The 15696-nt window shown below is 30.4% G+C and overlaps 2 protein-coding genes and 1 long non-coding RNA gene across 6 annotated transcripts in view; 1 reads left to right on the top strand and 2 right to left on the bottom strand.

The window, feature by feature from the left end:
* LOC139484008 (G-protein coupled receptor dmsr-1-like) overlaps positions 1-13850 on the top strand; it is a 92172-nt gene extending 78322 nt beyond the window's left edge. For both annotated transcript variants that reach the window (XM_071267732.1, XM_071267737.1), the window contains one exon: positions 10526-13850. In XM_071267732.1, the coding sequence (XP_071123833.1) occupies positions 10852-11949 (1098 nt within the window). In that variant the 5' untranslated portion in view covers positions 10526-10851 and the 3' untranslated portion in view covers positions 11950-13850. The remainder of the gene's footprint in view (positions 1-10525) is intronic.
* LOC139483987 (protein MON2 homolog) overlaps positions 1-15696 on the bottom strand; it is a 287784-nt gene that overhangs the window by 187206 nt on the left and 84882 nt on the right. The window lies entirely within an intron of this gene.
* Positions 1-15696, bottom strand: part of LOC139484035 (uncharacterized) — a 107965-nt gene that overhangs the window by 87682 nt on the left and 4587 nt on the right. Inside the window, exon 3 of the long non-coding RNA XR_011655106.1 lies at positions 1168-1263. This is a non-coding gene — a long non-coding RNA (uncharacterized lncRNA). The remainder of the gene's footprint in view (positions 1-1167; positions 1264-15696) is intronic.

The raw sequence follows: 15696 nt of genomic DNA, 5'->3' as shown, positions 1-15696 counted from the left end.
CTTTTTCATTTTTTACCCTGAATTCTACCCTAACTTTCTGTATGTTTGGAGTGAGCTGTTGACCTTGACTTTCTGTATGTTTGGAGTAAGTAAGTTATTGAGCCTAACTCTCTATCTATTTAGAGTTCTGCATATTAAGAGTTCATTATCAATCCTGTCTGTCTGTATATTTTTAATAAGTTATTAACCCTGAGCATTTGTATGCTCAGATTATTTATGGAACCTAAGCTTCTAAATGTAAAGGTTGAATATTTCAAACAAGAGTATTATATTCAATTTAAGTCTGATAATAACAAATACAGAAAAGCAATTAATTGGATTAAATATTCAATTTCTCTAAATATCAAATGAAAAAACTTCCTTTTTATTTCTTAGAAATATACAAGACTTAATTTCTTTTTTTCTAGAAAAAAATTCCAATTTAAAAGCTTAATGTACTTTGTTCATTTCTTTTTAATAACTTAAAAGCAAAGTCTTTTTCTTACAAATTGATGAAATATCATTTTAATCCAGACATCCATGCAGTACTTATTGTCAGTTTGAGGAAATTGTTCTTAATGCTAACGTGACATTATTGTCTTTTGAAAAAACTGAAAACCATACTGAACAATGATTTTTTAAAGATAAACTCATGGATATAATCAATTTACTTACAAACAAAATTTAAGTTGTAAAATGAATATAGGAGAGACATTGATCAAAGCAAATTATCAAATAGCTAAGAGAAAACTAGAACCTTAGTACTTACAGGAGTAACAATGGGTGCAAAGATGTGGAGCAGGATCTGCTTACCCTTCCAAACATCTGAGATCACCTCCAGTTTTTTATAGGATTTTTGTTGCTCATTCTTAAGTTTTCTTTGTTGTGTTTTTAGTAGACTTTTGTTTGTCTTTTGGTAGTACATGTACATGTATTTAGTTTTTTGTGATAGCATTGTCAATTTGTTTTCTTCTTTTCATGCTTGAATATCCTTTTGTACCTTCTATCGATCTTTCAAAGACGAGATTTCAAAATGAGGCCATTTATGCAAATTTTGTAGTTTGAGGCACTAATAGAATTTTCAAAAATATCAATACTGATAAGCAGATAGCTGAGAGACTAATGCTTTTTGAACATCTGATGGATGCTATTTAAAAGAAAGGGGCTAAACAATTGGCCTCATCATACCTTCTATTATTCTTACTTTTCCCTTTATTTGGCTGTGTGAACTAATGATAAAGTCAACCATATCTTGTGAGAATGAACACAATCTTTTCCAGATCCCTGAAAAAGAAAGATAAGTTGGCATATATATCTACAATTCAATTCAGAAACAGATTTAACCACTTTTTCACTATTTTGTATGACACTATACTTCTCAATTGACAATCTTGAATTTGGAATCGAAATACGTGTACCCTCTTTAAGCCTCACATTTTAAATTTTACAATTTATCATAGCAATACAGTGGTAGAATCTATATTTATATGATTTTCTCTAATGTTAAGCACTTTTATTCCTACCAGAAATCAAGCAATTGTATAAAAACTGACACAGTTACTTTTATTGGTTGATCACCCAACGAAAAAGAAGGAGGTTATTTTAATCTAGAAATAAGCGTAATGACCAGATCATCAATAGACCATTTTTCACTTTTTAATGTTTTCAGAAGTGCCTCTTAAAGTTACGCAAGTCCCCAAATGATATATCTAAAACCCAACGGTAATTTGTCTTTGTTGTTAATACAGTCTGAATCCAGTCTAGGGATTTAGCATAGAAAATTTCAAGACAATTTATTATCTGAAGATATTAAGTCTTATACTGCTATGATTTAATTGTAATCAATTCTCCTTTACGAGAATAATTTGCAACCAAGCTTCCACATCTACATACCAAGATCACTATTTCTACAATAATCTTGAATAGGTTCCTTGATTTCAATATTCATGATACTTCTTCAAGAATATTCAATATAATCTGCTTAAAATACCTATCCTGTGTCCTCACTTTGCAATCATTGTATACACCAATGAAATTATTCCTTTCAAAGTTTTGAAGGTATGTCACTATATAGCAAATTCTGAGGATTTGAAAAAGATATTTAGAACCGGTTCTTTATTTAATCAGATTGTATAAAATAGATTCACAGTCAACAACATGTTTTACATAGATATTGTTTAATACTGCATTTTTTGTATTTTAAAATGAACAAGTAAAAATGGGTGATACCAAAACATGACAATTTTGAGAAGAAATATTAACCAGAAGTTTAAATTCAATTCTAATTTTTTTTAAACAAAACAATATGAAGATCACAAGTTGTTCTGTAATGTTAAGCACAAAACTGTTAATGTGAGAGTCTTGGAAAGTAGAAGTAAATGTATAGTCAATGTAGAGGTCATAAGATGGCTTGAAGTTATCTGTTTCCAAAAATCATCAATACAAATCCAACTTCAAATGGATTTAGCGTAAAGAAATCCATATCAGTCAGAGAAAAAAATGCAAAAAATATAGGTATTGAGAGAATGCAAGACCATAAATGTACATAAGTGTATTATTGAAAACAAAATCAACAAGTGAAACTGCGAGCTACTGCTCACTGATAATACCCCCGTCGCAAGTGGATAATATTATTAGTGTAAAAATATGCAAGTGTTCGGTACACAGGAAGTTGTCAAGTGATGAATCTGAAAATGCATCACACGGTATTAAGCTGACTTATATAAACCCTGAAACCAAATTTCAGAAGTCCTTGTATTGTGGTTCCTGAGAAAATTGTGACGAAAATTTTCAACTTGGCTATCATGTGTAAAATCATACAAGTATTCGGTAAACAGGAAGTTGTCAAGTGATGAATCTGAAAAGGCATCACATGGTATAGCTGACTTATATAAACCCTGAAACCATATTTCAGAAATCCTTGTGTTGTAGTTCCTCAGAAAATTGTGACGAAAATTTTCAACTTGGCTATCATGTGTAAAATCATACAAGTGTTCAGTTAACAGGAAGTTGTCCAGTGATGAATCTGAAAACGCATCACACGGTATAGCTGACTTATATAAACCCTGAAATCAAATTTCAGAAATCCTTGTATTGTAGTTCCTGAGAAAAATGTGACGAAAATTTTCAACTTGGCTATCATGTGTAAAATCATACAAGTGTTCGGTAAACAGGAAGTTGTCAAGTGATGAATCTGAAAACGCATCACACAGTATAGCTGACTTATATAAACCCTGAAACCAAATTTCAGAAATCCTTGTATTGTAGTTCCTGAGAAAAATGTGACGAAAATTTTCAACTTGGCTATCATGTGTAAAATCATACAAGTGTTCGGTAAACAGATAGTTGTCAAGTGATGAATCTGAAAACGCATCACAGGGTATAGCTGACTTATATCAAGTCTGAAACCAAATTACAGAAATCCTGGTAGTGTAGTTCCTGAGAAAAATGTGACGAAAAATATTCATGGGACTGACGGACTGACGGACTGACTAAAGGACAGACAGAGGTAAAACAGTATACCCCCTCTTTCTTTCAAAGCGGGGGTATAATAAATATACCATTCATAACAATATTCAAAGATGAAATTAAAGTGTTGATTTGTAACCTTTATGAATAAGCTTATTTATAAGATAGATTAATTCACCAAGATAGTTACTAAACACATTTAGAGACTCAGATAACAACATCTCCATAAACATTAGGATGTCTGGTCTCATCTGGTTAAAAAGAGCATTTTGCTTCTGGATATTATAAAACATACCATTTAATAGGATTATTGCAATTCATTCATATTTTTTGTAGAATTATCTAAAGAGAAAACATTATAGGTGCTCACTACTAAAAAACATCTCTGATCAATTCAACATGATATCTGCTGAAATACCCTAAAGTTACAAAATTAAGTCTATATTATAATTTCATGATCTGAGAAGAGAAATGAAAAGAAAATGATTCATAGATTTTGATTCAACACTATGAATTAGATCTCACATTTCGGAAGTGACAGTTTATGAGTTTTTTCTATATATTTTCTTGTATACAACTTGGTCCTAAAAATTAGATGACAGGCCCATATACATAATTATAAGAAACAAACAAGTTTTAGACATATTTTTAATGTTAAATCATTCTAGATTTTTGCTATTTGGCTAACCAAATGATTAACTATAAAATCAAAATTCATGATAAGCAAAGGTTTCAACTTAAGATACTGTGAAGCTTGTACATGTATGCTTTAAATATTCCATTTCCATTTTTACAACCATTGATTGTCCCTGAAGAACCATGGATTGGAAAATAAAAGAAAAAAATATTACAGCTATCCCAGACAAATCTGATAAATATTCTAACAATAATCAAATTGTCTTCATATTAACATGCTAATGGGAAAGGCACCATAAATAAAACTAACACATAAACTGGTACCCTTGGACCACATGTTCTACAGCCTTCTATAACTATCAATAGTAGTAAACTTTCAATAAAAATGTATAATTGATCTCACAGGTTATGGTCAGTTAAGTGGACAGCATCAATTAAATCATACAGGGAGGGTATTTATATATCAGCATGAATTATCATTATTATTGACCCTTCCATGTCATATAGCCTAATGCTTCATAATTTTATGGATTTGTGTGACCATTCTCTTGTGAATACAGATCTTGATTAATTTTCTAAAGAAATAATTACATTTAATCTAAATGTATCTGCTGTAAGTTGTATGTGTTAAATCTAATTGTTTAAGGATTCTGATAAATAATAAATATGGAATTCTCTGATAAGGGTAGGTAAAATATATATTATTTCTCATGAACAAGCAAATAAATGAATAATATACAATATCGTAAACTGTAATCATTTCTGAATTTTTCTGCATCCAATTCTGTAGGTTGTTGTTGTGATATTGCTTTTTAAAAATGATACAATTCTATTCATTTAAAATATAAACCAAAGATTTTTTCATAAGCAGTACTCTTTAGAAATGTACAAGGTAATGAGCTTCCTATGTTTGTTTTTTTATTTATTTCTTCAGGCTGCTCATAAAGGTTAATCTAGAAAAGAGCATTTAACACCCCAAAGTTTAATGAATATAAGTGAATAATATGTGGTCATGATTGCCAATGAAACAACTATCCATCAGTCAAATCGATGTACTTGAATTCACTTGAAATAAAGTCTACTCCTTAAGAACAAAATAATAAACCAACTGTCCAGCATGTTAACATTTTGTTATACTATTCATGAATTTTAAATTGTTTTCCTTACAAATCTCATTAATATCAGGTAACAGCATGATACTTCTTATTTTACAAAACAAACATTACTGCACTTGAAAAGATAACTAAAAACAAATTACAGATCAAGGTAAAATACAAGATTAGTGACCTTGCTCTTATGTCCTTTTGTTAATACTGAACTAAATAACTAGTAACTGCAATCCCTACAGATTAAATGCAACATGAAACAATGAACCAACATTTTTGTCATGTACTTCAGTTTATCTAAAATTTCAAATATTGCATTTGTATTCTGATGAGAATCAAACCTTATCTTCAAGAAGGAATCCCTATTGCAACAAATTTAATTTGTTTTTCTCAGAAGCCATATTAACAAACAAAAACATTTAACAGAAAACTAGATAAACTTCATATGAAAATTAGAGAAGACACTCAAGTGCTCCAGAAGCTTTAGCGCTTCTTGTTTCAACATCATATTGCATATTATAAGTAAATCTGTTGATAAGTTGTATTGATTGTTTTAAGTCATTTTCTGTGACATGTCACAAAGTGTGTCATACCTGAGACATGTCATGCAGTATATAGTACTGTCATATACTTTGACATGTCAAGATGTATGAAGTCCTGTCATATCTGGTACTCCAATCTATTCATAATAAAAATGTATTTATAAATAGAAAGCTGGTTTTTTTTCAAATATATAGATTAATAAAAAGCCAAAAAGACAATATTCTATTCGTATTACAAAAAAACCCAGCAAATAAACATTTTTAAAAACACAAACACACACAAAGTTTTAACAATCTGATGGTTGTTAATCATACACACTAAATATTAAAAGACTTTACTAAATGCAGACCAGTTTAAGCATCAGTACAATTCAAACTATTAAAGAACAGCAATTCAATAAAGTAAAATCCTCCCATAAAATTGTGTATGGAATCTTTTGTTTATGATCAATATCAAGTAAGTGACTTGTCTAAATTCTGATAACAACTTGTAGTTCTATAGTCATTTAAAGCCAATTCTCCATCAAATGTTCACATACTTTCAATAAAATAAACACCTTTGACATTTGTATAATCAGATCATTCAGAAGCATTGCAGATAAAAGTCACAAATTATGTCTTCATGGTTAGGGAGAATAAATAGAACAGAATTGTATCAGAAGAGATAGCAGATACCAAACTGCAAAGGGATATTTGATATGTACAACCATCCCATGACAAAAAAGAGGGGGAAAGAAAGAAAGGATAAGCAAAGAAAAAAAATATTGATAGTAAAATTAGGCCCATTAAATGTAAATAAAAATTTCAACAACTAGATAACTTCAAAGAAAAGATTTTTTGTTATATTGTTAATTTCTATGTACTCCTCTAGAAAACACTGTTTTGCAAACATGTTGTCTACAGTTACAGATATAAGATTTTCTCAAATGTCTCTAGACATAATCCCATAGTTGTTCTGGAAAGGAGCTAATTATTCAATCACTTTATCTATAACAATGGATATGAACAAAAGGGAAACATAGAACAGGAAATTTTGAATAAAATGTCAGTTCTTATTTGGTTCCTTATTGAATTTCTATTATAAAATCTAATTTAATTTTGTTTATTTAGCCATGCATGTGAAGCCTAAAAGGAAATTAACAGAAACTTTGGAATGCATAGCAGATATGTCTTTGCCAAAAATTTGAATTTCATTTATGTACTTATCTGACTTCTATATGATATCATTGAAATTAAAACTGGCATTTTTTTTGGATATTGACTCTTATTAACAACAACAGTTACAAGTTCTGATGAAATATTATCAACCATCTCAACTATTTAAGCAATGCAATATACATAACCTGTCTTGATTAACTCTTGGGACTTTTTAAGCATTTACCTGGAATGTCTAATAGAGTACTAGTGAACTATATCAAGCATGATACCATATGCTACCTAAACCAAAACTAACTGATGGAAATCAACAAATAAACATTTACTTTATTAAATCTATTTTTTATGTGTGTCTATATCTTTGATGTCTAGTTGTAAAGAAGTAAAATACGTATTTGTACACCATTATCCAACAGATTTTCTTGTTTTACTCCATGTTGGATTATTTATAATCACCATTTCAATCTTCAGTACCTTTTACTGTATTTTTCTTAAGTAGGGGTATTTACAGAAATAAAAAATAGTTTCGTGGCCATAAAATTTCGTCTGTCCAACATTATAAACATTTACATTTACTCAGAATCTGTTTTTAGTGATATTCATCTGTTCAAGGTAAGGTTTATGAAATTAGTTCTTAGTTTAGTCTTACAGCATAAGGAATAAACAACTAAAAAAGCTTAAAAGATAGTACAATTCAATTATAGAAAAAACTTCAAACCAACACTATTTGTCGCACAAAATTCATAAGGATACAGAAAAATTATCAAGAGTTGACCCAGTTCAAAAGCAGGAAAAAGGGGGGAAAAGTGGCAAAACTTGGATGTAAGACGAACATAAATACATTGCAATGATTTAAAAAAAACCTTGTCAAAATACTTCTTGTAATGTGGTTAAAAGCAGATGTGGGGTTAATGAAGCATTATCTGTCTATGTAAATTTTAACTCTAGAGTTAATTGTAAATCCATAACTTTCTTTATGGCTCTGGAGTGAAAGAAGAAATAATTCTTGGGGGTGGAGTGAATGGAGTGCAATGTGAGAACAGGGTTCTTAAAATTTTTCTGTTATAAAGTTTGTGCTCAAGTCTTCTATTCTTCAAAATTTATGATTATAATTGTAACTAGATGTGTCAAAGCAACACCAATGGCCCTGTCCCAAAAAGTTGAAAAATTTGCAATTTGAATAACACATGCGGACACCAACATGATGGTAGTTTCACATATCTAAAGTCAGCTCAAAATCTGGAGGCGTATAGAATAAAAGTCTGTATAACTGTGATTTTCAACAATTTATCAAAGTCCAAAGACCATATTTTTGGCAAAAATTAGTGGACTGTGATTTTCAACAATTTATCCAAGTCCAAAGCCCATAATTTTGGCAAAAATTAGTGGAGCAGAACAAAACTTAACCTTGATCTGTAACTCATCATTGTTAACTAACATACCAAAAATCAGCCCAATATCTGAAGGCATTGAAAAGTCCGTATAACCGATTTTCAACAATTTATCAAAGTCCAAAGCCTGTAATTTCGACAAAAATTAGCGGAGCGGAATGAAACTTAAACTTGATCTGTAACACATCATGGCTAACTCACATACCAAAAAATCAACCCAATATCTGAAGGCATTTAGAAAAAACTCTGTATAATGGTTTGTTGCGGAATGACGGAATGACGGAATTTTGGAATTACGGAATTACGGAATTTCGGAATTTCAGACAAGGGTAAAACTATATGGCACCAACAAATTCGTTGCGGGGCCATAAAAAGGTTGGACACCACTAATGTGTGTAAATGGTCAAAAATTATGTTTACAAAAATCACAGAGCTAATTTTCTATGAAACACTGCCATTTTCAAATTCATTAATAGAGGATTTTTTTTTAAATCAACACTAAAGGGAATTATTAAATGGCACTTAATGTTTTTTCAAGATAGTGAAATTTAAGATAAACAAGAAATTCCCCCTGTTATTATTTATCGGTAAATCTGCATTTTTATCCTAACCACTAAGCGAGTCTATCAAAGCTAAATTGAAAATAGCTTGGTTGTTATACAGGCTGACAAGAATTCTCGAAACAATTATGAATTTCTGAAAATCTGCAATAATGGAAGATTTTCTGTCGACAGTTCTCTTCTTTAGGCAGCATTAAATTGTTTTATTGAGACCTGAACAGTCTTTAAGATGTTAATTGATTAAACCTAGAAAGAACATGTCCTTATCAATTTATTTGCTATAAATGGAGATTAGCAAATTAATTTACAAAAAAACTATTGGAGGGAAATGAAGGGTACAAGGTTTTCAAGTGTAATGCTTGTGTTATACAAAATTACTAATAATATCATCAATGTTAAAAAATATAAAGAGGGAAAACATCCTGTGGAAATTGGTATGCAAAGACATTGGTGATAATTTAGAATGAATGTTAGTTTTTACAAAAATGAATTTCCTCACATCATCACAATAATGGCCATTTATATTATATTTGAGATATATAATGTTTTTCACTTCCACAAATTGAATTATATCTGTAAATTGAGGAGTCCAAAGATAAGTTAATGTTTAAAGGACTGTTCTCATGCAATCTTTCATTTCTATCACTTGTGAAATCAGAAAAATTGTTTTAAATCATACCAAAACATGAGTATGTACTTAAAACTAGAAAAAGAAAAATGTTGTCTTATCATGGAAAACCTTTAATTACTGCTATAAAATAAACAGGAAAAAACACCTTAATATGTTCTACCATTGTTTTGGTCATTGTATCAGTATACTATATATGAATGATAGCTTGTATAGATCTCCATTTTCCATGAAAATGAACATGAAAAAACAATTCTGTGTGCCTATAAATGAAGCAATTCACATACAACAATTTCTATGATAATGGGTTTATATTCTTAAGATGTTTTGTATTCATTATGAAAGTGATCAGATGGATCTTGGGTATTGTATTCATTCCTGTGTAATGAGAATTTATACAGGAAGATGACATTTATTAATTTACGTAATGGGGTTCCATGGAATAATTAGATTTTACACATGATCTGAGTAAAAGGGTACGAAAAATTATGGACAGCCAACATTTGTCTTTGCAGTTGTTTTGATATTACCTTTATTGTGGATTTTAACATTACTTGTATTTTGTTAATTCTAATCTATTTTACCTGTTTAATATTCTGTACTTTGAATTTGAACCTGTTGTGAAAACTATTTCTGTTCTACCTCCTAATGGATACAAAATCAGCAAATGAATTGAAAACAACAGATTTATAAAGTTCATGTTTTCTAGCAAATCAAAAAATGAATAAATTCAGTTATTTCACAGAATTAGCAAAATTGTCTTCCTACTCAAAATCCTAATATAAATTTGTTCTCTTCATTAACAAAATATCAGAGACAAAATAAAATTCAGTGTATACTGCAAAAATACGAATAGAATGTCAAGAATAAAACATAATCTCCTTACAGAGTAGATGTCTTGGGTTCAACACAGACTTGTAAATTAGAATATAGCATTAAGGAAAATAAATTGTATATGAAGGAGGCACATTAATATGCATCAAGTCAACCTAGACTTCTCTAATGACTTTCTCTTTTTGTCATACAGAACCTATAAAAGTCTTCTTTTTATTCATTGCAGATTACAAGCCCTGAAAAGACTACAACAATCCGCACAGAGAGTGGTAATTGACCTGTTGTTCAACGCACAACAATCAAATATGGAAGAGATAAACCTTTCATCAGTTTTGGAATCTTACATGACAAGGACACATGGATTTTAACAATACTCAGACAAGATCTGATCATTTATTTACATCTTTTCGTTGTTGTTGACTGTATGATAAAAAAAATCATTTATTTTTGTACATGTCTCGTTTGTAATATAACTGTGATTTAGCAAGTGACAACTGGACAATATAAATATATAGACAATCAAACATATAATAGGGAAATATACAATCAATCATGGAGAGTTTGAATAGTTCTGGACAAAATTTTACTGAGCAAATAGTGGTAAACAATGAATTTGTAGTATTCAGCGAGAAGTATTCACAGTACCATGGGTACATCAGCAGTTTCATCTGCTTCTTTGGAGTAGTGTCAAACATTCTGAACATAATTGTTCTAACAAGGAAACACATGATCTCTCCAACAAACTTAATCCTTACAGCCTTAGCGTTGGCGGACGTCATGACAATGTCCGTGTATTTGGTATATGCTTTGTACTTATATGTCTTCACTCTTCCACGTGATACATATGGACATTCAAAGGGATGGATGTATTTTGTTGTGGTGAACAATCTGGTGGTTATAACCTGCCATAATATGGCAATGTGGCTAACCGTTTCCTTGGCAGTGTTTCGGTATATCTTTGTTTGCCATCACGTGGTGGCAAACCAGCTATGCAGTTTAGAAAGAGCGAAATTGACAATTGGTATTGTGGTAGTGGTAACAATTTTACTGTGCATACCAAACTATTTCATGTACAGAGTGTATGAACTGGCTGAATATCAACCAAACTATACAGGCTACTGGATTGATTTGAGTTTGTTTGCTCAAAGCCATTCATTATATCAACCAATAACATTTTGGATATACGGAGTCATCATCAAAATTGCTCCTTGTGTCTTACTGACGATTCTGAGTGCATGCATCATTTGTGCAATGCATGAAGCCAGTAAAAGACGTCAGCGCTTGTTACAGCAAGCTGGAAGACACAACGAAGAAACGTCTGCTGAACATAACAGGACAACCATGATGCTTGTTGCTGTTGTGCTTTTCTTTGTAATTACTGAATTCCCACAAGGAATTTTAGCAGGAATTAGTGGCCTGAATCAAAACTTCTTTCAGACAGTATATTCCAATTTAGGAGATATAATGGATCTTTTAGTGCTTCTGAACAGTGCAATTAATTTTATTCTGTATTGTATTATGAGTCAACAGTTCCGTGACACATTTACCAATCTGTTTGTTTGTAATTTCATATCCTTACGGAATGTACACTCAGCCAAACAAAATGGAATGGCTTATACTACTGTTACAACTGAAGTAACTCAAGTTTAATAAAATAATTGTATATTCAAAACATTTTTAAGTTTTGCTGTTAAGCTGTTTTCCTGAAATATGTCTTTCATACTTAATGTTTGTATTAAGTTCAATCATATAGCCTGTTTATTATATACCTTGTAAATCATTTTTTCTTTGTCATAATGCTTTTCTAAATTAAGTAGTGAACAGATCACTAAAGTTCAACCAGCTTGTACAAAAACTTAACCTCAGCAGCTGAATTCATCCATATACATAATTTAAAGTCATTCTGAGAGATATAACAATGGTCTTTTATGCTTTGATAACTGTGCTATTAGACTGATGTAAAATAGCTACCAAGAAGTCAAATTATAATCATCCAGAATTTAGTGTATTAGTTTATATCAATAAAATGTGTATGAACAATGTGAATCAAGACAGTATACAAGATGATAAATACAACATTATTGTGTTCAATACATGATAAATTGTTAAATGTTTCCTTAAAGACAAGTAAATAATTTGTTCAGTTCAAATATTGAAAATACATGCTGCTTTTGTTTATATGAATTTAAATGACTAGAAAGAAATATTATCTGCATGAATAATTTAAAATTGGAAATTTTTGATGAAATGCCTAATTTTATTATCAATATTACATAATTTTGCAGCTATGATTTCAAAAGGGCATATTAAACTAAATTATTGCAAGATGTGTAATGTGAGCCGTTGTTTCAAATGATTTCATTTTAAAAAGATTCCTTATAAAAGCTTTGTTTTATAAATAAGAATGCTCAATCCATGCTTTCTTTTAAAATTTAAAAGAAATATTGCAGTATTCAGTCCACATCTGAACAGTATTATGGACTACTATACTTTTAGGGGATCTTTGCAAGAAATATTAGCCGATATTCCCTGAGCCATCATACGAAAGGGATATAGTACACTAACAGGAAATATGAGCCCATATCCCCTGTGAAGCAAGAATAACAATTATATTATACTGGAGTGTTCTCAAATTATCATTTTGATCATTTTTTTTGTTCACAGGGCTCATATCTGCCATCATGATAATCAATCAAATTGGAAGATTAGCTGGTAAATTTCCCTCCAGTAGTCCAGTATTACATTTTATCTTTATTTCTAGGTAAATAACAGAAGACAAATACCTAAATGATGAAACGTCTTATTTTTTGTATGTTTAGCAAATCTTTATATGATGACCTCCACTATGACAATACTAATTGTTGAGACTATATAACTTGGGAGTAGCTTTGTTTGTTATGTTTAAATATAGAGTACAATTTACTGGTAATGTGTACCTTGAGAAAATGTCTATTTTAGTAGTTGGCTAGTCTGTATCTTTATTTGTAAGAATGACTGTTTGTTCAATCCAGACAATTCTCAAATGAGTAGGAGGTGCCTTAAGGGCCCTATTTGGCCTTATAAATTATATGACTTTTTTTAAATGATTTGCTAGGTACGTCTATGTGAATAGTAAAGTTTTGCAAATATTATACACATTTATTCATATCAAGATTTAAAAAAATGGAATAATTGTATTTATAAAAAGAATATTGTTGAAAAATTGCTTAAGATATTTTTAGGGGGAAAATATTGCATGCAAGAACCATGTACATATTTACAAGAGTGTTGTTCATATAGACAAGCACTGTAGTAAATTATCTAGTTAGGTCTCATGCCCTGACTTTTAAAAGTATGAATATCAACCAGAATCTTCTATTTTTCAGCAAAGTTCAAAGGTTTATATTCAACTGACAACATCACTTCATTTATTTTACAAACATAAAACTAGTACACATTTGTTGCCCCTACCAATCCCAGCCCCCAGTATCCCTCTTTTAAAAAATGAAATTTTACCACTAGTGATAATATAATGTTCCCAACCCAGAGTAAAGGAGGGGTTCCAACTATATGCCCCCCCCCTGGATCCGCCAATGAATATGACAGACTAAGTGACATCATGTTTTAATAAGATGACACAGTCAGCACCATTAATCTATAGAAGTCAAAAGTGAACATTAAATCACTTCCTTTTTCCTAAATTACCAACATTTTCTTTTTTAAAGGGAAACAGGAATAGATGATGACAACAAGCATAATGTTATACAATTTTATTCAACCAGGTTAAATATATTGCCCAACTAAAAGAGATCTTTACAGTTAATTGCATTGAGGGTGTAGATAAAGGTAATTTTTTTGGTTAGCTTGCTTGCTAGCTGAAACGTGAAGTCATTACTAGGTAAGGAATACTACCCTCCTGACTAGTCAGACAAATAACCAATTTATCTGTCTGTAGGACTTGGCTACTTCGAAAAAGAGGGTAGTATTCCTAATCTAGTGTTGACTTCACGGTTCAGCTAGCAAGCAAGCTAACTGAAGATATTACCTTTATCTACACACTCAATGCAATCAACTGTAAAGTAAAATTGCAAATGAACATCATATTTCATAAAATTTGTGTTCATATCACTGAATGGTTTTTAATGTAAATGTATATACCGGTGACTTTCACAGATTAAGTTTTGGGCTTGCTTCTATTTACATATTTTCCTGAAAATAGTTACCTAACATGAATATATCCTAACTAATTCATAGTTACATGAACTCAAAACAAAGAATAGTTTCAAGTGGAACAACCATTAAAGAACCTTATTGTTTAAGTGTCAAAGATGTATATAACTTTCTGTATCAGATACTTTGTACTTCCAGGAGACATTTACATATAATCAATTTTTCTACAACAATAACCATTCTTTCAGTGGGAACTAATATTATCAATGTAATAATGAGTTAAAATTACAAAAATGTGGAGCTGTTAGACCATACCTTCTATAGTCAACTGATACATAACTGTTAGACCATACCTTCTATAGTCAACTGATACATAACCTTTTTAATGACTTATTATTAGTGTGTGACCATTCTTAAGGTTTTCCAAGTAACAACCATGTTGTACTAGCGGAATCAGTTCATGATACTTGTATAATTATCTGATAAAGATGTATAAACTTGTATTATTTCACTTTAATCTGATTATAACCAGATGCTCCGCAGGGCGTAGCTTTATACGACCGCAGAGGTTGAACACTGAACGGTTGGGGCAAGTATGGACACAACATTCAAGCTGGATTCAGCTCTAAATTTGGATTGTGATTAAATAGTTGACACAGCATAGGTTTCTGACACAGAATGAATGTGTTCTAATGAACTTAAAATTTTTGTTTTCTCTTAGAGCAATTCACTATGCTGTTGAATATTAATCCTCTCAAAAAAATGTTTGAAGAAATTTTCTTTTTTATTTATGAAATTTCAAATGAGAAAAATTGAACCCAATTTTTTTAATCACATCCCCCTTTCCCTTATTCCAAAACTAATCTCAATTAAAATTTCTAATGGAGTTTGCAACAATAACTACTCATTTAAATACATCATAAAATATTAAGATGTAAAAAAACTGCTTGTTATCACTGAATGGTAAAGATTATTTTAATTTATCAGTTGGTAGTAAAAAGTGAATATACATTATATATTGTATATAACAAAGATTTAAGTTAATTCTGGACAAAGAAAGATAACTCTAATTAAAAAAAAATCTTGCTATTGCACAATATTTTGCAATTAGATATTTCTTGCTTACTATTCTGGACAAAGAAAGATAACTCTAATTAAAAAAAAAATTTGCTATTTCACAATATTGTGCAATTAGATATTTCTTGCCATTGCGCAATACAGTGCAATTGAAAAGACTTGCTATTGCAC

Source organism: Mytilus edulis, chromosome 1 (assembly GCF_963676685.1).
Source record: "Mytilus edulis chromosome 1, xbMytEdul2.2, whole genome shotgun sequence".
Taxonomy (NCBI): domain Eukaryota; kingdom Metazoa; phylum Mollusca; class Bivalvia; order Mytilida; family Mytilidae; genus Mytilus; species Mytilus edulis.
The sequence above is the reverse complement of the archived record's forward strand: the minus strand, read 5'-3'. Positions and strand labels throughout refer to the sequence as shown.